The sequence below is a fragment of the Lithobates pipiens genome, unplaced genomic scaffold (assembly GCF_037356315.1).
Source record: "Lithobates pipiens isolate NorthernLeopardFrog02 unplaced genomic scaffold, aLitPip1_a1.2 Scaffold_13, whole genome shotgun sequence".
Classification (NCBI taxonomy): Eukaryota; Metazoa; Chordata; class Amphibia; order Anura; family Ranidae; genus Lithobates; species Lithobates pipiens.
Window position 1 is genome coordinate 24,130,081 of NW_027507718.1, and position 23,004 is coordinate 24,153,084.

General features: G+C 46.6%; 1 protein-coding gene across 1 annotated transcript in view; it reads right to left on the reverse strand.

Annotated features, from left to right (window-relative positions):
* The window catches only part of OSTF1 (osteoclast stimulating factor 1), a 73,738-nt gene that overhangs the window by 24,119 nt on the left and 26,615 nt on the right, over positions 1 to 23,004 (reverse strand). The window contains exons 4-6 of the mRNA XM_077474915.1: positions 9,320 to 9,383; positions 7,179 to 7,232; positions 5,415 to 5,522 (exon numbers count right to left, since the gene is read on the reverse strand). Coding sequence (XP_077331041.1) covers positions 5,415 to 5,522; positions 7,179 to 7,232; positions 9,320 to 9,383 — 226 coding nt within the window. The remainder of the gene's footprint in view (positions 1 to 5,414; positions 5,523 to 7,178; positions 7,233 to 9,319; positions 9,384 to 23,004) is intronic.

The window sequence follows — 23,004 nt, forward strand, 5'->3', positions numbered from 1 at the left end:
ATTTTCTACTGTTAGATACACTAAAATTAAAATATTTTCTTTGAATACATGCTAGTTTAAAAGAACTATACCATGGAAAAATCCAATCAGCAATGGGACCTAATGGGAAATAAATATTAACTTCTTTAGCCGTGCCCACCAATGCAGCCTGCCCGTGCAGGGGAAGAGGGGAAGAGGAAGAGAATTGCCAGCCGGATGATCAGAGCACAGAGAAACATCACTGGAACAGCTTTCATTTTAATTGCGTGTGTTCCCGCCACATACAGCCCCCCCCTCCTGGTCAGGGAACTTTGATAGATCACCCATCCAATCTGGGATGTGTGATGTGTATCAAAGTCCCGTGACAAGGAGGCATGGCTGTATGAGACAACAAGTGTCGAGAACACACAGCAATTGAAATTAAAGCTGTTACAGTGATGCTCCCCATGCTCCGATCATCCGGCTAGCTCTCTCTCCCCCTCCGAGATCGCTGGGAGAGGAACTCCCATTCAATCCCGCCTGCTCGAACCCCCTTCTACAGTGCCTTGTAAAAGTATTCACCCCCTTGGCATTTTTCGTGTTTTGTTGCCTCACAACCTGGAATTAACATGGATTGTTTGAGGATTTGCATCAATTTACAGAACATGCCCACAACTTTGAAGATTTTTTTATTTTTTTATTGTGAAGAAAACAAATAGAACAAAATAGAAAAAGTCAATGTGCAAAACTATTCACCCCCTAAAGTCAAGACTTTGTAGAGCCACGTTTTGCAGCCATCACAGCTCCAAGTCGCTTTGGATAAGTCTCTATGAGCTTGCCACATCTTACTATTGCGCTTTTTGCCCATTCCTCCTTGCAAAACTACTCCAGCTCCTTCAAGTTGGATGGTTTGCACTTGTAAACAGTAATCTTTAAGTCTGACCACAGATTTTCTATTGGCTTAAGGTCTGGGCTTTGACTAGGCCATTCCAACACATTTACATGTTTCCCCTTAAACCACTCAAGTGTTGCTTTAGCAGTGTGTTTGGGGTCATTTTCCTGCTGGAAGGTGAACCTCCATCCTAGCCTCAAATCTCACACAGAGAGATACAGGTTTTGCTCAAGAATATCCCTGTATTTAGCACCATCCATCTTTCCTTCAACTCTGACTAGTTTCCCAGTCCCGACTGCCACAAAACATCCCCACAGCATGATGCTTCCACCACCATGTTTCACTGTGGGTATGGTGATATGATGTGTTGGATTTGCGCCAGACATAGCACTTTCTTTGATGGCCAAAAGTTATATTTTAGTCTCATCAGACCAGAGCACCTTCCTCCATACATTTTGAGAGTTTCCCACGCGCCTTTTCGCAAACTCAAATCGTGCCATTTAGTTTTTTTCTGAAAGTAATGGCTTTCTTCTGGCCACTCCACTGCCATAAAGCCCAACTCTATGGAGCGTACAGCTTATTGTCCTCCTATGTACAGATACTACCATCTCTGCTGTGGAACTCTGCAGCTCCTCCAGGGTTACCTTAAGTCTCTGTGCTGCCTCTCTGATTCTGATTAATGCCCTCCTTGCCTGGTCCGTGAGTTTTGGTGTGCGGCCATCTCTTGGCAGGTTTGCGGTTGTGCTATGTTCTTTTCATTTGGTTACGATGGATTTGATGGTGCTCCTAGGGATCATCAAAGATTTGGATTTTTTTTTTTATATAACCTAACCCTGACTTGTACTTCTCAACAACATTGTCCCTTACTTAGTTTGGAGAGTTCCTTGGTCTTCATGGCAGAGTTTGCTTGCTTAGGTGTTGCAGCCTCTGGGGTCTTTCAAAAAGGTGTGTACAAGTAATGACAGATCATGTGACACTTAGATTGCACACAGAGATGGACATCATTTCACTAATTATGTGACTTCTGAAGGTGATTGGTTGCACCAGAGCTTTTTATGGGCTTCATAACAAAGGGGTGAATACATACGCACATGCCAATTATCAGTTTATTTATTTCTGAAAAATATTTTTATGTATACATTTTTGTAATTTTACTTCACCAACTTAGACTATTGTGTTCTGATCCATCACATGTAATTCAGATTAAAAACAAAACAAAAACATTGAACTAAAGGCTGTAATGTAATAAAAAATAGGTAAAAAGCCAAGGGGGTGAATACTTTTGCAAGGCACTGTACATTGTACCATGGCTTATTCTATGGACTTTGAAAGCTTTAAGTTTCTTTTTTCTTTTGTCATTTGTATTATATGTCTCTGCAAGACTGGTCTGTGTACCAAACAAGTTATACAATACTCTGATTCTCTCAAATCTGAACTCTGGGCTAAAGAAATATTATCCAATTATAAGAGCCATGTGTATTCTTACTTGCATTTTGGTGCCTTTTGTGCAGCATTCTACCATGAAACAACTCCTGCAATTGACCTCTGAGTTAGAGCTTTCTGTAATAAGGAGCAGTCACTGCTGCCATCTCGCCTTGTGACTGGTCTATTATCACCCTTGCCCCATCGTAGCATGCCGCTGCATCCCTTAGTGAGATTTGGTCCAAACTAACTATTCAGACATCCCAAAAAAAAAAAAAAAAAAAAAAAAAAAGGAGATCTGCTTTAACCTCTTGACCTCCCAAGCAATTTTTTGCGATACGGCACTACGTTATTTTAACGGACAACTGCATGGGCGTGCAAGTTGTACCCAAATAAAACGTTTGCCCTTTCCCCCCCCCCACAAATAGAGCTTTCTTTTGGTGGTATTTCATCACCTCTGCAGTTTTTTTAATTTTTTTGCGCTATAAACAAAAAGACTGACTGACATTTTTGAAAAAAAAATAAAATAAATAAAAAAATTTGAAATAAATAAAATAAAAAATGTCTTGATCAATTTAGCCCAAAATGTATTCTGCTCCATTTTTTTTTTTTAACAAAAATAAGTGTATATATCCCAATAAGCGTATATTGATTGGATTGGTTTGCGGAAAAAAGTTATAGCGTCCAAAAACTATGGAATAGATAGAGAACCAACATGATGGATTATTGTGGTACCAGAGAGGGATTTTATACACAAGTTACCATATTTAAATCGGCGCACTTTCCCCCCCCCCCCTTAAAATCAGGGGGAAATTGCAGGTGCGTGTTATACGGCGATCCCCCTGCCGATTGTGAGGCTGTGGGCGGCTCTCGGCGGCTTTCGAAAGCTGCCGAGAACGGGCGAAACCTGCCGAGAGCTACCGAGCGCCGCCGAGATACACAGGACATCTGGCTCTGTATGTCGGCGGCGCCATTTTTAAACGGCAAAGCTGAACATGAAACTGACAAGGCTGCAAATGACACTGACAAGGGTGCAATGATGGACAAGGCTGTATGACAAAGCTGCATACGACACTGACAAGGCTGCAAATGATGAACAAGGCTGCATGACGAGGCTGCATGACGAGGCTGCAAATGACACTGACAAGGGTGCAATGATGGACAAGGCTGCAGATGGACACTGACAAGGCTGCACTGAGGATAGTTTCATGTCAAACAGTATACCGTATTTCTCGGCAAATAACACGCACTTTTTTTCCCCCCTAAAATCAGGGGGAAAATCGTGGGTGCGTGTTATACGCCGATCTCCTGCTGATTGTAAGGAAACGAGCGAGCGGAGCAGAGATACACAAAGCCGAAGTACACTCGGCTCCTCTCGCAGTCCAGCCCACCGCCACTGATTACGAGAGGAGCAAGCGCCACTGACATACAGAAAGCCGAGTGAACTTTGGCTAGTCTCGTCTCCTCTCGCAGTCCCGCCCCTGACTGTGAGCAGAGCCAAGTCTAACCGAAGTACACTCGGCTTTCTGTACGTCAGCGGCACTCGCTCCTCTCGCAATCAGTGGCGGTGGGCGGGACTGCGAAAGGAGCCGAGTAAAGCCGAAGTATGCTTGGGTTTCTGTATCCTGGCTCCTCTCCATCGGCGCCAAATTTAAAACAGGGAAATGCTGCAAAGAGACGGGCGAAGGCTGCAAAGGCACTGGGCAAGGCTACAGATGGACACTGGGCAAGGCTACAATGATGGACAAGGCTGCAGATGGACACTGGGCTAGGCTACAATGGTAGACAAGGCTGTAGATGGGCATTTTAATGTAATTTTTTTTTTCTTCTTTAAAATTCCCTCCTAAACTGGGGTGCGTGTTATACGCCGATAAATACGGTATTGTTGGATGAAAATATTTTGGAATATTATATTGGTTATTGTTCTCACCTAGGGCCTACTCATCCCTCTTTCCTCCTTTTTTGACATGGGCATATCGATTCTTTTTTTTTTTTTTTTTTTTTTTTTTTTTTTTTTTTTTTAGGTGGAGTAGGTGAAGCGATCTTGTGTAAGTCTGTATGCTAAATTAAGTATAGTTCTTTTTTCTCTTTTTTTTTTCCTGTAGATATTTTCTTGCATGAGATGTGTACGCTATACCTGTTTGACATGAAACTATCCTCAGTGTCACGCGTTTCTCCTCCAGGTTCTTAATACAAGGTTCTTTTGTTGCAAATCACTGAGTAATCAATTCTGAAGCTATTAAATGAAATGTGTCAACCATCTCTGTGATATCTTTTGTAACTACTGTATTTAACCTTACAATCAATTGGATGTTTTTATCATGTGTGTTCTCTAGGTGTAAATTGTTACAATAAATGTATTCTTAATTAACTTGTGCATAGAATCCCTCTCTGGTACCACTATTATCCATCATGTTGTTTCTCTAGCTATGCAAAGTTGAATAAGGCTATGGGGTACTTCATCGTTAATGTTCTTTTCTCTACAAAAACTATGGAATATATTTATGGAATTTGTATTTATTTATTTATTTTTACTAGTAATGGCGGCGGTCAGCGACTTATAGCGGTACTGCAATATTAGACAAATCGGACACCTAACTGCCACTTTTTTGGGGAACCAATGACACCAATACAGTGATCAGTGCTAAAAATATGCACTGTCACTGTACTAATGGACACTGGCAGGGAAGGTGTTAACATCTAGGTCGATCAAGGGGTTAAATGTGTTGCCAACACTTAGTTACTGTGTGCGCTGTTCTTTTTGCTTCCTTCTTTGCAGGGGAATGCAGGGGAAAAAAAAAAAAACAGCACATTGCTGCTGTCAGAAGAGAGCCCTGTGTTTATTTACCTACACAAGGTTCTCTTTGGTAATGTCCGGAGCCGATCGTCGGGTGGCAGCGACCAATCAGCAGCCAGCACCCTTTGGTTCATGGTGCAGCCAATCGCAGCACAGAAGGGGCACGCTCCCCACCCCAGCACGTATATCATGTACTAGGTACGTGAGCCCTTGGGCAGGAGAGCTTTCCTTCTGTCGTATATGTACATTATAAAAGGTGAGCAAACAGTTAAACTTCTATGTAATATTTCAAACTTAAACATTAAGCCATAAAAAAATAAAAATAAAAAGAAAGTTAAACCAAACCTTTATGTCCTCCATGGCATGCCCAGTATAGAGCAGTGCTTCCAGCTTTATCCAACCCATTAACACCAACTCTGTTTTCCAGGCACTCTCTCAACCAACTCAGGTTACCTAAAATGTGATCAAAGATTAGATATCTGCACACATAAAATATTAAGGAAATACTTTTTTAGGTTATCTCTCTTCATTTCACATGGTGATCTGGTAATTCCCGTCTTAAGTTGGGTACACATTACAGTTTTTTTTGCTGGATTGCACAAAAAATTAAAACTGACCGCTCCGGTCAGAGCAGCTGTACTAACCATGCTAGGTTAGTTCAGCAATCTCCACTGCAGAGTTGTTGTGTTTGGACAGGGCGGTGGCCACCCCCGTCAGAACACTCGGATCAGCAATCTCTGCTATTGGCTGAGAGCGGGGATCAAGAGATGGTCAGATGCTGGTTTTTCCGCATGGCCGGCTTCTGTCGGACAGACCGACATGCACATGGGCTGAATGTTGGCTGTTTTTTTTTACCGGCCATGGTCTCCGTGTGTACGGGGCTTTAGGATGTCTGCATTCAGGATGACGTAGTAAAGAAGATACCTTAAGACCCCTTTAACATTTAGGCGGTTTTCAGATGTTTTAGTGCTAGCAATAGCCTCTAAATAGCGCCTGAAAACCATCTCCCATTCATTTCAGCGTGTCTTTTCACACTGGGGTGGTGTGCTTGTGGGACATTAGGAAATGTCCTGCAAGCAGCATTTCTGGGGCTATTTGGGAGCTCTGTATTTAGTGAGCTCAAAATGCCCTGCCCCTTGATATGAATGGGAAACGCTTCAAACAGGCCACAATACGGGCGCTTTTAACCCTTGCTTTGGGGTTAAAAGCACCACACTAGCGGCCGAAAAGCACCGCTTAAACAGGTGTAAAGCGCCACTAAAATGAGCTGCGCTTTAGCTCTAACACGGGCGCGGCCCCAGTGTGAAAGGGGTCTTAGACTGCAGCATTGTCAGTATGAGGAAGGGTAGTGTTAGGCTGGCCATACATGAGTCAGTCAGTTTTATTTCATTCAACCAGCAAGTTGAACTGAAAAAAATTGAAACCGATTCCCCCATCCACACATTCGAGGTATTCTGACAGTGGAGACTACCCCATCTGAATACAGCCACCACAGCTAAGAATTGGTGAGCTCCAATGATGCAAGGTTTGCTTTTGGGTTCAATAAAGCTGTGCAGAGCCTCTGCTTCCTGCTTTGCAGCATCACAGTTGTGCTTTACAGCTCTGTCCCACGGTACAAATATACGAGTTGGTGAAAACAATACAATCTCCCATGCAGACAATACCTTATCCAATTAGTTAAGCAGGAGATCAAATGAGGAGGATTCATATACTTCTAGTGGCTAATTTGCAAATCTCTACAATTAACACAATGACAAAAATATAAACGATCAGGCACATAAAAACGTGTGACGGCATCTAAAATATCTTAAGTGCGGCAAACACTGCAAAAGTAACTTGGTATTCCCTTGCCCTTTAATTATGTACATCCACATCTTCACCGACAAGATACTGAGTATTAAATTTACATATAAACTAAAAATGTCAGCCTCCATTTGATTAGATATGTTTATAATCATACAATGATTAAAAGGTTTAATATTAGAAAGTACAGTGGATATAATCACTGAAGGAAATACCATTTACCACTCGAGAAACGAAATTAGCAGATGTGTATAAAAAATAAAAAAAAGTGATTTGGGCTAATGCGCATTAATGGAAAATGCATACCCCGTTTAGCAGCTTCATGCAGTGGATTATCAATTGACTCTGCCTGTTCAGCAACTGCAAAAAAAAAAAAAAAAAAAAAAATGCAATTAAATTTCTATGATCTATAACACCTAACTACGTAAAGGGTTTACGACCATGTTGGAAGAAAAAAAAAATAAAATATATATATATATAAAACTTAAGGTTGGACGTGTTCATACTTCTCTCACACTTTAAGGGGCGCTGCTTAGAGAACCTAACACTCACAGGGTTAAAAGAGAAGTATGTTCCCCCCCTCCAATCATACTTACCCAGGTGAATGCAGCAGCATCAGTCCGATGCTACATCTGTTCTCAGCACCTCTTCACTGAGAATCGAGCAATCGAACAGATGGCTCAGTTCTCACAGCTCCCTGAGCAGAGAGCTGCTGTCAGTCAGCAGCTCTCCTCTCTGCTCCTCCATGCTCACTGGAGCGCTGGGCTGTAGAGAGGCAGGGAGCGGCCACCTCAGTCTCTCAGCGCTTTACTGAGAGCCCGAGATGGGTATCAGTCCGATTCCTGTGACGTCAGCAGAAAGTGGACTTCAGACCGCTTTATGCTGAAAATGGGTCACAGGAGTGCAAAACAAACTGCACTCCTCTGACCCATAGGAGAAGCCCAGCCAAATGAGCTCAGGCTGGACTTCTCCTTTAATCTCTCTTTAAAGAGCGCTCATCTCCCCACTTAATTACAGCAAATTCCTGTGCATGATAAAATGGGAAAGAGACCTCAGAGAGAACAGGAGATCCTCCAGACGGGGATAACATTTTGATTGCTATACAGAAGAGCTCCGATAATATCCTGACCCAGGAAAAACCCATAAGGTTCTCCTCTGCTAGTACCGGACAACATCATGCATAGACAAATTTGAATTTGGAGCCTCTCCAAATTGCTTCCAAGGTTCCAATCAGGCAGGTTCCTTTCTATATAGAGTAGGTATAAAAAGTCTACACACTGTTAAAATGTCAGATCTCTGTGAGGTGATGGGGAAAAAAAAAACAAACACACACACACACACACACACACACACACACACACACACACACACACACCACAGAAAGATAAATGGTTTAAAAAAAAAAAAAAATTCCCACCTTTGTGACCTGTAACCTATACAACTCAGTTGAACAACAAACTGAAATGCCAACATTTGCCCCCTCTTCTGCAAAAACACTGCAAATCTGTCAGATTGTGTAGGCATCTTCTGTGCACAGCCCTCTTCAGATCACCCCACACATTTTCAAATCGTATTTAGGTCTGGGCTCTCGCTGGGCCATTTCAAAACTTTAATCTTTTTCTAGTGAAGCCATTCTTTTGTTGATTTGGATGTAAGCTTTGGATCATGGGCATGCTGAAAGATGAGGTTCCCCTTCATGTTCAGCTTTCTAAAAGAAGCCTGAAGGTTTTGTGCCGATATTGACTGATATTTTGAACTGTTCAGAATTCCCTCTACCTTGACTAAGGTCCCGGTTCCAGCTGAAGAAAAAACAGCCCCAAAGCATGATGTCGTCACCACCATGCTTCACTGTGGGTATGGTATTCTTTTGGTGATGTGCAGTGTAGTTTTTGTGCCAAACGTATCTTTTGGAATTAGGCCAAAAAAGGTTAACCTTGGTTTCAGACCGTAACACATTTTCCCCACATGCTTTTGGGGGACTTTAGATGAATTTTTGCAAAATTTTGTCGGCCATTTACAACCACTGGAAATGTAAGTGGTTTACAACCACTGTCCATGTGGCAGAGCTTCTATTAAGAGGACATCCTTTCCAATAGCCACCAATACATAGGAGGTTGAGGACCAGGATGAAAATCAAAAAAGGGATGCTTTGGCTTCCATAGTGCAAAAGTGGGTAAATAGGTGTACAATATTGCCCACTGACCAACAGTGGTAAAGGGGTATAGTATTACAGGTGTAAAATGGCAGGGACAGCAGCGGTTTCAATGGAAAAGGGCTAAAACTGCATGTGTTCCCCCCTGCATCAAAACACTGGGATCTCATGGGTCCATAGGCTACGCGTTTAGCTCCACAGTAGTGTCAAAATCATTCAGTTGGTTTAGTGCAGAACAATAAAACCAGATCATCCTTTCAGAAACACAGATCTGTAAAATAGTTGAATAGCTTACCATAATTGCTTGGTACGAGTCCTGTTTTTCCTTTACAAGTACCTTTCCACCAATTTGTATCACTCTGCAAAAAAAGAAAACTGCTTACAATAATATGAACAAACGGATTCAAACATAACGCAAGAAAAGCCAACAATGCATTCCTACGGGCAAACGGACCATTCGTTAACCTCTGCTTCCGCTTTTATCAGTTCTTTTTTAACCAGTTGCCGACCGCCGCACGCCGATGTACGTCGGTACAATGGCACGGGCAGGCATAAGGACATACATGTACGTCCCTTGCCTCCCGCGGGTCGGGGGCCCGATCGGGCCCCCGCCCGGTGCCTGCGGCGGTCGGTATTCGTTCGGGAGCGATCCCGGACGAGGGGACGGCCATTCATTCATGGCCACCCCCTCGCGATCGCTCCCGACGAATAGAAATCCCCGGTGACATCACTTCCTCTCCTGTAATGTAAACACAGGAGAGGAAGTGATGTATTCTCTCCTCCGTGTCGGTATTTTTCGTTCCGACACGGAGGAGAGCGGATCAGTAAGTTGCACCAACACTCACACACACAGTAGAACATGCCAGGCACACTCACACCCCCCCTTTACCCCCCGATCACCCCCCCAATTACCCCTGCCCCCCAGTCACAGTGACACCAATGTCATTTTTTTTTTTTTTTTTTTTTTTTTTTGCATTGGTGTCATTTGTGACTGTAATAACTGTTAGGGCAGTTAGAGTTAGCCCCCTTTAGTTCTAATGTACCCCCCTAACCCCCCCAATAAAGGTTTAACCCCGTGATCACCCCCCGTCGCCAGTGTCACTAAGGCTGGGTTCACATTGCAGCGGTTTATGAGAACGAATGTGATTCGCACCGCACTGCAGTGCAAATCACATCCGATCTCTGTGCGATTCGAGTTCAGCCATTCGCCGCACCCGCCACACCCGCCGCACCCGCCGCAAATTCGCACGGGACCCTTTTTTTGGCCCGCAGCAGAATCGGATCGCATGGGTGTTCACACCATGCGATCCGAGTTTGCAGATCGCACTGCGATATGCGAACTGATCTGGGGGTGTCAGTAACATTTCACTGACACTCCCAGCAGTTCGCATAGGGCAGTATGAACTGCCGCCGGGAGGCATGCGATGCGGGAACCCGCCGCGGATTTGCGGCGTTTCCGCATCGCTCCAGTGTGAACCCAGCCTAATAAGCGATAATTTTTCTGATCGCTGTATTAGTGTCACAGGTGACGCTAGTTAGGCAGGTAGGTATTTAGGTTCGCCGCAGCTTTTTATAGCGCCAGGGACCCCCATATACTACCGCATAAAGCCCCCTGATTGCCCCCTAGTTAACCCTTTCACCAGTGATCACCATATAACTGTTACAGGTGACGCTGGTTGGTTAGTTATTTTTTTATAGTTTCAGGGCACCCGCCATTTATTACCTAATAAAGGTTTAACCCCCTGATCACCCGGCGGGTGTCATTTGTGACTAATAACTGTTAGGGCAGTTAGGGTTAGCCCCCTTTAGTTCTAAGGTACCCCCCTAACCCCCCCAATAAAGGTTTAACCCCGTGATCACCCCCCGTCGCCAGTGTCACTAAGGCTGGGTTCACATTGCAGCGGTTTATGAGAACGGATGTGATTCGCACCGCACTGCAGTGCAAATCACATCCGATCTCTGTGCGATTCGAGTTCAGCCATTCGCCGCACCCGCCACACCCGCCGCAAATTCGCACGGGACCCTTTTTTTGGCCCGCAGCAGAATCGGATCGCATGGGTGTTCACACCATGCGATCCGAGTTTGCAGATCGCACTGCGATATGCGAACTGATCTGGGGGTGTCAGTAACATTTCACTGACACTCCCAGCAGTTCGCATAGGGCAGTGTGAACTGCCGCCGGGAGGCATGCGATGCGGGAACCCGCCGCGCATTCGTGGCGTTCCCGCATCGCTCCAGTGTGAACCCAGCCTAATAAGCGATCGTTTTTCTGATCGCTGTATTAGTGTCACAGGTGACGCTAGTTAGGCAGGTAGGTATTTAGGTTCGCTGCAGCTTTTTATAGCGCCAGGGACCCCCATATACTACCGCATAAAGCCCCCTAATTGCCCCCTAGTTAACCCTTTCACCAGTGATCACCATATAACTGTTACAGGTGACGCTGGTTGGTTAGTTATTTTTTTATAGTTTCAGGGCACCCGCCATTTATTACCTAGTCTCACTAGTGTACCCCTAAATTTAGGGGTGTCTACTTTCCAAAATGGGGTCATTTGGGGGGGGTTTGTGCCATCTTGGCATTTTATGGCCTTCAAAACTGTAACGCCCTTAGAAAGCCTGAAGGCGGTGCTTGGTTTTCGGGGCCCCGTACGCGGCTAGGCTCCCAAAAAGTCCCACATATGTGGTATCCCCATACTCAGGAGAAGCAGCAGAATTTATTTTGGGGTGTCATTTCACATATGCCCATGGCATGCGTGAGCAATATATCATTTAGTGACAACTTTGTGAAAAAAAAAAAAAAAAAAAAAAAGTTTGTAATTTTCCCGCAACTTGTGGCAAAATATAAAATATTCCATGGACTCAACATGCCTCTCAGCAAATAGCTTGGGGTGTCTACTTTCTAAAATGGGGTCATTTGTGGGGGTTTTGTGCCATCTTGGCATTTTATGGCCTTCAAAACTGTAATAGGTAGTGAGGAGTGAAATCAAAAAATTACGCCCTTAGAAAGCCTGAAGGCGGTGCTTGGTTTTCGGGGCCCCGTACGCGGCTAGGCTCCCAAAAAGTCCCACATATGTGGTATCCCCGTACTCAGGAGAAGCAGCAGAATTTATTTTGGGGTGTCATTTCACATATGCCCATGGCATGCATGAGCAATATATCATTTAGTGACAACTTTGTTAAAAAAAAAATAAAAAAAAAAAAGTTTGTAATTTTCCCGCAACTTGTGGCAAAATATAAAATATTCCATGAACTCAACATGCCTCTCAGCAAATAGCTTGGGGTGTCTACTTTCTAAAATGGGGTCATTTGTGGGGGTTTTGTGCCATCTTGGCATTTTATGGCCTTCAAAACTGTAATAGGTAGTGAGAAGTGAACTCAAAAATTTACGCCCTTAGAAAGCCTGAAGGCGGTGCTTGGTTTTCGGGGCCCCGTACGCGGCTAGGCTCCCAAAAAGTCCCACATATGTGGTATCCCCGTACTCAGGAGAAGCAGCAGAATTTATTTTGGGGTGTCATTTCACATACGCCCATAGCATGTGTGAGCAATATATCATTTAGTGACAACTTTGTGTAAAAAAAAAAAAAAATTTTTTTTTTTGTCATTATTCAATCGCTTGAGGCAAAAAAATAAAATATTCAATGGGCTCAACATGCCTCTTATCAATTTCCTTAGGGGGTCTACTTTCCAAAATGGGGTCATTTGGGGGGGTTTTGTACTGCCCTGCCATTTTAGCACCTCAAGAAATGAGATAGGCAGTCGTAAACTAAAAGCTGCGTAAATTCCAGAAAACGTACCTTAGTTTGTAGATGTGACAACTTTTGCGCAAACCAATAAATATACAATTATTGACTTTTTTTTTACCAAAGACATGTGGCTGAATACATTTTGGCCTAAATGTATGACTAAAATTGAGTTTATTGGATTTTTCTAATAACAAAAAGTAGAAAATATCATTTTTTTTCAAAATTTGCGGTCTTTTTACGTTTATATCGCAAAAAATAAAAATCGCAGAGGCAATCAAATACCATCAAAAGAAAGCTCTATTTGTGGGAAGAAAAGGACGCAAATTTTGTTTGGGTACAACATTGCATGACCGCGCAATTACCAGTTAAAGCCGCGCAGTGCCAAAGTGTAAAAAGACCTCTGGTCATTTACCAGCAAAATGGTCCGGTCTGAAAGTGGTTAAACATACAAGGCTACATCCAGATCCATCAAAACGGATATTAACTAACGTTAACAATGTCCGGGAAAGTCCGATCAGTTAAGATCCGTTTTTGAAGGAATAATTATTTTTTTGTTTATATGTATGGGAGGAGTAATGCTTTCTGGGTAATTTCCTTAAGGCACAGAAACTGCTGTAAACAGATCAAAAACAGATTTAAAAACGGATGTAAATGTGTACGTTAACGGATGAAAATGGATATTAACGGAACGGAAGACGGACAAAGCAACGCATAAGAATGGATACGTTTTTAACGTGGCTAAAATGATGGTGCCCGTGTGAAAGGGGCCTTACATCTAACAAAGTTAACTATTCATATAAACTGGATGAATTCCAGTAGCCAAAACATAGCTTGAACTCTTCATGCAATACTTAATTCTGGTGTTGTCCATGTGCACTACCACCTGTAGCCTAGTAGACATCCATATCTCATGCCTACCTGTGATTAAAAAATGGTTGTAAACCTCAGACATGAAACATGAGCAAAGCATATCCCTCTATAGTGTGTACTTGTCTCAATTAAGAGCACCAAGTATCACTTCTGTCTGCTGCTTCCTTCCTCTGCTATCTACATGAATCACTTCTGATAAGTCTTCCTGACACCAAGAGAAAAAGCCTCAGCTCTGTTCCTGTGTGCTGTGTAAAAGGGGTGTGTCCCTCCTCTCCAATCAGCTGTCAGAGTTCTCCTCCCTGAGATTTGAAGAGTGTAACTTCAACTCTCTGCCCCCTTTTTACAGAACTCAGACAAGCTTTAGTGCTCATGCACACGGACGTTTTAAAAAACTGGCTGCAAAGCTACCTCCGACGCCTGGAAAAAATCGGCGTTAAAAACGCGATTTTTACAGCGTTTTGCATTGGCGTTTTTGCGCGTTTAGTAGTGTTTTTAAAGAAACACATCTCTTGGCTATAGCACTCAGAAAACAAAGAACATATGTTGCGCGTTTGTGCGTGTTTTCCCGCGATTCGCGTTTTTACAGCTCTAGCTCCGCGCCAGGGAACGCACTGGTCCTGGTTTTTTTTACAGCTTAAAAACGCCTATGCCATTTGCAGCTCAAAAACGCCTAGGTGGGCATGAAGCCATAGACTAACATGGACAGGCCTTTTTAAGCTGCAAAAAACGCTCAAAAAAGCAGCTGTAAAAACGTCCGTGTGCATGAGGCCTAAAGATTCAGCACTTTGAACAAATAGAGAGAAGACAGGACTGCAGAGAGAGGCCGCGTACACACGCGGGGACTGTTCGCCCAACTTTGTCCGCTGAACAGTGTTTCGGCGGACAGTCCGCTCGTGTGTGGGCTTTCAGCGGACAGTTTCAGCGAACAGTCCGCTGAACAAGGTTTTTCGGAAATTCCGTAAAACTGTCCGCTGAAACTAAGGACTTATACTCGAGTATAAGCCGAGATTTTCAGCCTCTTTTTTGAGGCTGAAAGTGCCCCCCTCGGCTTATACTCGAGTCATCGCTGTCTGCCCGCTCGATCAGCGTGTCGAGCAGACAGACAGCGGCCATTCTATGATTCAAAAGCCGCGCCTCCGGCTCCGCCTTCGCCTGTGATAGGCGGAACACTGAATTTCCCAGCAGCCTGTGTTCCGCCTATCACGGGCGTCGTCTCATCCTCGTACTACGGACGAGGATGATACGACGTCCGTGATAGGCAGAACACAGCCTGCTGGGAAATTCAGTGTTCCGCCTATCACAGGCGAAGGAGGAGGCGCGGCTTTTGAATTTTACAATGGCCGCCGACGAAGAGGGCACGGGACGGAGGCAAGGCAAGGCACGGCACGGGACAGGACGGGACGGGACGGGACGGGACGAAGGCAAGGCACGACACGGGACGGAGGCTCGGGACAAAGGCTCGGGACACAGGTAGGCTGGACACACACACACACACACACGGATGGAGACACACACACACACGGATGGATGGATGGATGGAGACACACACACACACACACACACACACACACACACACACACACAGGGATGGATGGATGGATACACACACACACAGGGATGGATGGATGGATGGATGGAGACACACACACACACACAGGGATGGATGGATGGATGGAGACACACACACACAGGGATGGATGGATGGATGGATGGAGACACACACACACACAGGGATGGATGGATGGATGGACACACACACACACACAGGGATGGATGGATGGACGGACACACACACACACAGGGATGGATGGATGGACGGACACACAGGGATGGACGGACACACAGGGATGGACGGACACACAGGGATGGACGGACACACAGGGATGGACGGACACACAGGGATGGACGGACACACACACAGGGATGGACAGGCATGTCTCACCCTCGGCTTATACACGAGTCAATAAGTTTGCCAGTTTTTTTGGGGGTAAATTGGGGGCCTCGGCTTATATTCGGGTCGGCCTATACTCGAGTATATACGGTACTATTATTTGTATCCTTCATACTTAATTAACACCTACTCTGAATCACTAAATAGCAAGGCGATCTTGATTTAATCGTTTTAATGCATCCCTGGAAATGACACTGCAAGAAAGACAAGGACAATAAAGCAGTAGGTGAGGAGCTAAGTAACTATTATGTTATGCAATTTTACTAAATGGGAGCGTTAGTCCATTAAAGCGGTATTAAACCCAAAAGCAAACATTTATTATATTGCAGCGTACCAATTCTTGAATGCGATGGCTGCAATTCCTTTTTTTTTACCCTGTGATCTACCCAAAACCTCTGGTGTTTTTCAAAACATTTACTACTGACAGGGGCAATTACAATGATCAGCTTTTATCTATGTAAAAACTTTTAACTGAAATGGGAAAAAAAAAAAAAAAATATATATATATATATATAGGATTTTTGTACTCACCGTAAAATCCTTTTCTCTGAAGTTCATTGACGGAAACAGCTCCTTTAAATCTTGACCATAGGGTTATCACGCCACCTTCAGGAGAGGACTAGGCAGAACATGTAACACAGGTAAAAAACAGCAGGACTGCATAGTTCTGCCCAGGGGGCGGTCCCTCTGGCTATAACCCCTCAGCCTGCTTCCTGCAGCTCAGTACATCAACAAGCAGTAAAACGTAAAAAATAGGAGGGGTGGGTGCTGTGTCTGTCAATGAACTTCAAAGAGGATTTTACAGTGAGTACAGAAATCCTATTTTCTCTTTTGTTCATTGACAGACACAGCTCTTTTAAATCTTGACCGTACGGACATCCCCAAGCAGTGTCAAAACGAGGGGTGGAAACAGCAAACCCCATAAACTTCACGCACAACCAGAGGCACGCCTCAACTGAGGAGTTGCCATCTGAAACAACAGCATCAGAACTTGCAGCCAACGCATGCATCAAAAAAATGAGTTTACAACAAAACTTTTTTTTTTTTTTAAAGAAAGTTAAAGAGTGTAAATTGCAACTTTTACACAGCTGCCTGCAAAACTTTGCGGGCAAAGCAAGCATCCGAGGATGCGCTTCCATCAACTTTGTAGAATTTTGTAAAAGTGTGAACGGACGACCAAGTCGATGCCTTACACACCTGGGAAACAGACGCTTGATGTCGGAAAGCCCAGGAGCTCTCAATTGCCCTGGTGGAATGGGCTGTGACAGGGAAGGGAGGGAAACTGCCATTTCAAGGTGTAAGCCTGGATCACGATCTGTCTGATCCACCAGTAAATGGTGGTCGACGAGGCCTCCAGACCTTCCTTCGGGACCGTCACCGAAACAGAGAGTCTGACTTCTGGAAGGGAGCCATAGCAGATATATACCCTTAGAGCCCAGACCACATCCAGAGAGTGTAGGGCCAACTTCCTTTGGATGTGTTGGCTTAGGACAAAGGGATGATAACACAATGTCCTCACTGAGATGAAAAGCCGAACCACTTTTGGAAGAAAAGAGGGTTGCGGACGAAGCACCGCCTTATCCTTGTGGATAACCAGATAGGACGACTTGCAAAACAATGATGCAAACTCAGGTAACAGTTTGAGCGGCAGGAAAGCATAAAATCAGCCGGTACTGCTACCATGGAGCCACCAATTCGTCCGCCCATAGGTCTCTTATCCTGGACACAAACCTCTGCACCTTTTGATTGAGCTGAGAGGCCAAGAGATCCACATCTGGTGTGCCCCACCACAGGCAAAGTAGCCTGAACACCTCCGGGGGGGAATGACCATTCTCTTGGGTCCAGCATCTGAGAACTTAGGTAGTCCGTCTGCCAGTTTTCTACACCCGGAATGTATATGGCCGACACATGTCACTCTGCCCACCGGAGGATGTGAGCGACCTCTTGTGCTGCGGCCGAGCTCCTCGTTCCTCCTTGACGATTGACATATGCCACCGCCGTGGCGTTGTCTGACGATCCTGATCGGACGCCCTTGTAGCCTCATTGACCATGTGGAGAGACATAGCTTGATCGCCCGAAGTTCAAGCACGTTGATTGGTAACTGGGATTCCTCCCGTGACCAGAGGCCCTTGATCGACTGTACCCCCAGTACTCCACCCCAACCGGTCAAGCTGGCTTCCATTGTGATCACCGTCCAATGAAGAGGAAGGAACGATCTCCCGGACCGAAGGGCAGGAGACCTCAGCCACCAGAGAAGAGAGTCCCTGACTTACTGGCTCACCCAAATCTGACGATCTAGGGATAATGCAGATTTGTCCCATTTGAACAGTATCTCCCTCTGCAAGACTCAGGTGTGAAATTGGGCATATGGTACCGCCTCGGAGGCTACCATGAGACCCAGAACTCGCATGCAGAAAATGCAGAGGCGATCACCTGCGGCTCATTAACAACTACACCACAGCTCGGAGAGTCTGCAGTTTGTCTGAAGGGAGAAACCTCTCGCTTCCAGCAGTAAGCCCAGGTACTCCAGACGCCTCGGCTCTCCTGTCAGGAGGGTCCTTGAATGCAGGAGTCCCTTCTACCGGAATCGTGGTTACTTATTCAACCTGGATACCGGGGGGTCAGCGACCAGAGAAGCCGTCCATTTTTTAAGGAGGCTCTCCTCAAAGGGGTAACGCACCGCCATTCTTCTTGGGGCTGAAAAGGCCTGTTGTGGGCTTCATCATTCCTTGTAGACGAACTTGTTGAAGGCTGGCCGCAGTCCATCTCTCCTGCTCTATATCTCCCCACAGCTTCGTGGGGACAGCCTGCAGCCCTCCTGGTGAGGGGAGGTGGAGGTAGTCGGCCGCCGCCGGCTCCCCTTACAGACACGGAGCGCCCGCCGTTCTCCTCGTGGGGGGGGGGGGGAGGGGGGGTAATCAGCCGCGCCGGCTCCCCCTCGCATATGCAGTGCACCCGCTGATTCTCCTGGCAGGGGGGAGGGGGAGGTAATCGGCCGCGCTGGCTCCCCCTCCCCCCCCACATTATGCAGTGCACCTGCCGATTCTCCTGGCGGGGGAGGTAATCGGCCGCGCCGCCCCTCCCCCCTCACATATGCTGTACACCCGCCGATTCGCCCGTCCTTCGCCTACACTCTCCCCTCCCTCAGCTCTCCAGTGGGCAGTCCGCTCGGTATTTCTGCCAGGGGGAGGGGGGTGATCGGCCGTCCTTCGCCCACATTCTCCCCTCCCTCAGCTCTCCTGTGTGCAGTCAGCCCCTCCCCCCGGTTTTCCCACCGGGGGGAGGGGGGTGGGCGGTCGTCCTCCACCTTGCTATCCCCCCTCGGCTCCGGGTGGCCAGTGTGCAGCCACCCGGCGCCTCCTCGCACCTGCTTTCCTGGGCCCTTCTATACATCACAGTGCACATCCTTTCCCTTGAGCTGCCTACAATCGTATGTTTTTAACTCTTTTCTACTTCACTTGTCTATTATGACTCATTGTTAATAAAGTATTAATTTTATTATACTCTCCTCCATTTTGCCTCGTCTGATTGGAGCCTTTTTTGGCTCTCAACCAATCTCAATCTTTTCCGAATAACCGTAGTGCCATGGCATCAATCCTGGCAAGTTTTACTGTTCACTTTTTATTTTTTTATTTTTTTTAAAACTAACTTTATTGAATGACATTTCATTAAAGGGGTCTTAAAATGAGAAGTGTTTTTTTTTTTTTTTTTTTTTTAATCTTAATGCATTAAGGATTATTTCATACCAGATGCGTTGGGACAACATTGAGTAGCTATTCCAATACAGTCTTATTGCAAGACAAGGCAAAATGCCTGGTCTCTTATATGCCGGTTCACACCACCTGATTGGCTAACTGACTTTGATTGACGCCGTCAATCAATTAAAGTAGATGTCCAGAGCACACCACCCCGATATATCAGATGTCAACAGCACCACACCATCAGATGGGTGCCCGCCGATTCTCCTGGCGGGGGGAGGGGGAGGTATTTGGCCACGCCGGCTCCCCCTCACATATGCAGGGTACCCGCCGATTCTCCTGGGGGGGGAAGAGAGGTATCCGGCCGCGCCGGCTCCCCCTCACATATGCAGCGTACCCGCCGATTCTCCTGGGGGGGGGGGGGGAGGGGGTAGTCGGCCACCGCCGGCTCCCCCTTCCCCCTCGCATAAGCGTTTTCGTCCGGCCATCTACAACTATCATATAATTGGAAACCGTGAGTGTGCCAATTGGGATTTCCTGTTCAATATAGATTGTGGGTCTTCACATACTGGCTAAGAATACCAATATTTAACAAGAGGCAAGTCAAGATAATATGACTAGTAGTAATGTACAGCATTGCAGATCATTCCATCTTCCGGGTCTATTCTTATTGAAGTCCTGTGTATGTGGGGGCAAAAAAAAAAAAAAAACGCAAGCAGTACATCTCTGCAAAACATACACTTCCCCCATGTTTTATCCCATAACCTTTTGACGACAGTATAAAGCGTATATGCGGCAGCAAGAAAGTTGACTTTAATGCCCAGCCGCCACATGCAATACATTTCCAAAAGTATTGGGACGCCTGCCTTTACATGCACATGAACTTTAATGACGTCTTAATCCGTAGGATGCAATATCGAGTTGGCCCACCCTTTGCAGCTATGACAGCTTCAACTCTTCTGGGAATGCCGTCCACAAGGACTAGGAGTGTGTCTGTGGAAATGTTTGACCATTCTTCCAGAAGCGCATTTGTGAGGTCAGGCATTGATGTTGCACGAGACTCTCGTCCAATCTCGAGATTCTTGTTCTAAATCATACCAAAGGTGTTCTATCGGGTTGAGGTCAGGACTCTGTACAGCCCCCCCCCCCCCCCCCCGAGTTCCACGTGATGGGTCTCCCCCCCCCCGGAGCTCCCCGTGGTGGGTCACCCCCCCGCCTGTGCTTCACGTGGTGGGTCTCCCCCCCCCCCTCCTGAGCTCCACGTGGCGGGTCTTCCCCCCCCCCCCCCTCCTGAGCTCCACGTGGCGGGTCTTTCCCCCCTCCTGAGCTCCACGTGGCGGGTCTTTCCCCCCTCCTGAGCTCCACGTGGCTGGTCTTTCCCCCCCCCCGCCTGAGCTCCACGTGGCTGGTCTTTCCCCCCCCCGCCTGAGCTCCACGTGACGGGTCTCCCCACCCGCCTGAGCTCCACGTGACGGGTCTCCCCACCCGCCTGAGCTCCACGTGACGGGTCTCCCCACCCGCCTGAGCTCCACGTGACGGGTCTCCCCACCCGCCTGAGCTCCACGTGACGGGTCTCCCCACCCGCCTGAGCTCCACGTGACGGGTCTCCCCACCCGCCTGAGCTCCACGTGACGGGTCTCCCCACCCGCCTGAGCTCCACGTGACGGGTCTCCCCACCCGCCTGAGGTCCACGTGACGGGTCTCCCCACCCGCCTGAGCTCCACGTGACATTTCTGTCACAGCGCTCAGTCTAGCATTTCTGTCATGGCGTTCTGTCCCAGGATTTCTGTCATGGCGTTCTGTCCCAGGATTTCTGTCATGGCGTTCTGTCCCAGGATTTCTGTCATGGCGTTCTGTCCCAGGATTTCTGTCATGGCGTTCTGTCCCAGGATTTCTGTCATGGCGTTCTGTCCCAGGATTTCTGTCATGGCGTTCTGTCCCAGGATTTCTGTCATGGCGTTCTGTCCCAGGATTTCTGTCATGGCGTTCTGTCCCAGGATTTCTGTCATGGCGTTCTGTCCCAGGATTTCTGTCATGGCGTTCTGTCCCAGGATTTCTGTCATGGCGTTCTGTCCCAGGATTTCTGTCATGGCGTTCTGTCCCAGGATTTCTGTCTTTGCATTTCTGGCTCTGCATTCAGTCTCAGCGCGTTTTCAGGCTTTGCATTTCTGGCCAGGATTCTGCTGTTGCGTCGCTGTCTCAGTTTTTCTGTTATAGCATTTCTGGCATTTCATTTATGCCTCAGCGTTTCAGTCTTGGTTGTTGCTGTCATTGCGTTTTGCTTCTGGTTCTGTCACTACGTTGCTGCATCAGCATTAAGTTTCAGCATTTTCTGTCATGGTTTTTCTTCATGGCATGTTGTGTTTCTGTCTCAGCGTTTTCTGTCTCAGCGTTTTCTGTCTTTGTGTTGCTGCCAGCATGCCTGTCATGGTATTTCTGACTTGGTGTTCAGTCTCAGAGTTTCTCAGAGGGGCGTTGTTCACTCATGGCATACTCTGGTAGTCGTTCGTCCTTGTTGATTGTCATGTCCCATCGTGTCTGTGTCATGTTTGTACCTGGGTCAGGTAGCTAGGGCTCACACGTCAGGATCTGTCACGTCTATAGATCCATACGGGCTGAGGTTTAGTTTATTGATTGTTGTCCACAATCTTCTCACCCGTATACCATACGTCATACGTTGCATGTTCATTCATCACATCTATACGACTACCCACCATTGCCTGTGGGTACACTAGCCCTGAGTTTTCAGTTAATTACCCATCTCTGCTCTGCAGGTTACTCGGGCTCACTTACCACTTACATGTGGGTGGGGGGGTCCATCCGTCAGGTTTCTTTTACGCGCAGTGGTCTTGACTTTTCTGCTCATATTTCATTCTTAGTTAGGCAGGAGGGTATTGTTGTTCTCATGTCTGGTTGTCTGTCATTTCGCTAGTTTGTGTTTGAGGTTGGGGCCGTCTTGGCATCCATACCGATATCATCCATGCTTGCTATCACTTCCTTCAGCCCGGTCGTTGTTGGGGGCTAGTTGATTGGTGCTGATGTCTTGTCACCACTGGGCTCACCCTTGGGTCAGAAGCAGTCGAAAAAAAATTCCTTCAGTTGATGTCCTGTTGTGTTGAGGCCCCTGATTACTGCCCAGGGATGTATAGTCTCTCTCAGGGTGTTTGTTAAGCCACGTTCCCGTGATGGTCCTTGGGGGGTAGGTTGGGCTGATGTCATAATGGTTTGTATTCCACTCTTGGCTCTGTTCTTGTTTGAACTTATTGCCTGGAGTTCCACTTAGGGACATCAGTCCAGTCGTCTTTTCCGATCCCCAGCTTGTTCCAAGTAGGGGGGGCTTGGGTATGTCTGTATCATGCCATGGGGACTATTTCCCTGGGAGGGAGTTTGGCCCTCCTTGGTTCAGGATGCTGTCCCAGTTGTTGGGTTCAGGCTGTAGCATGACCCGATCGTATCTGGTGGGACCTGGGTCCTGCGTCCGGTATGGTTTCTCCAGGTTGGCAGTATTATTGCCACGGTGCATGGGCCTTATCCGCTTACTCCGTCACATCCATCAGGTTTCCAGCTTTTCGCACTCGTGCTAGTGGTCTTTTTGCCACTCACCCTCTTGGGGGGGGGGATGTCTCTGGGCTATTTCACTGGTGTTCATTGGGGTATTTTGCAGGGGTTTCCTCGGGCTAGGCCTTGTTCCATTCCCCTCTCGTATCCTCTCATTTCACAA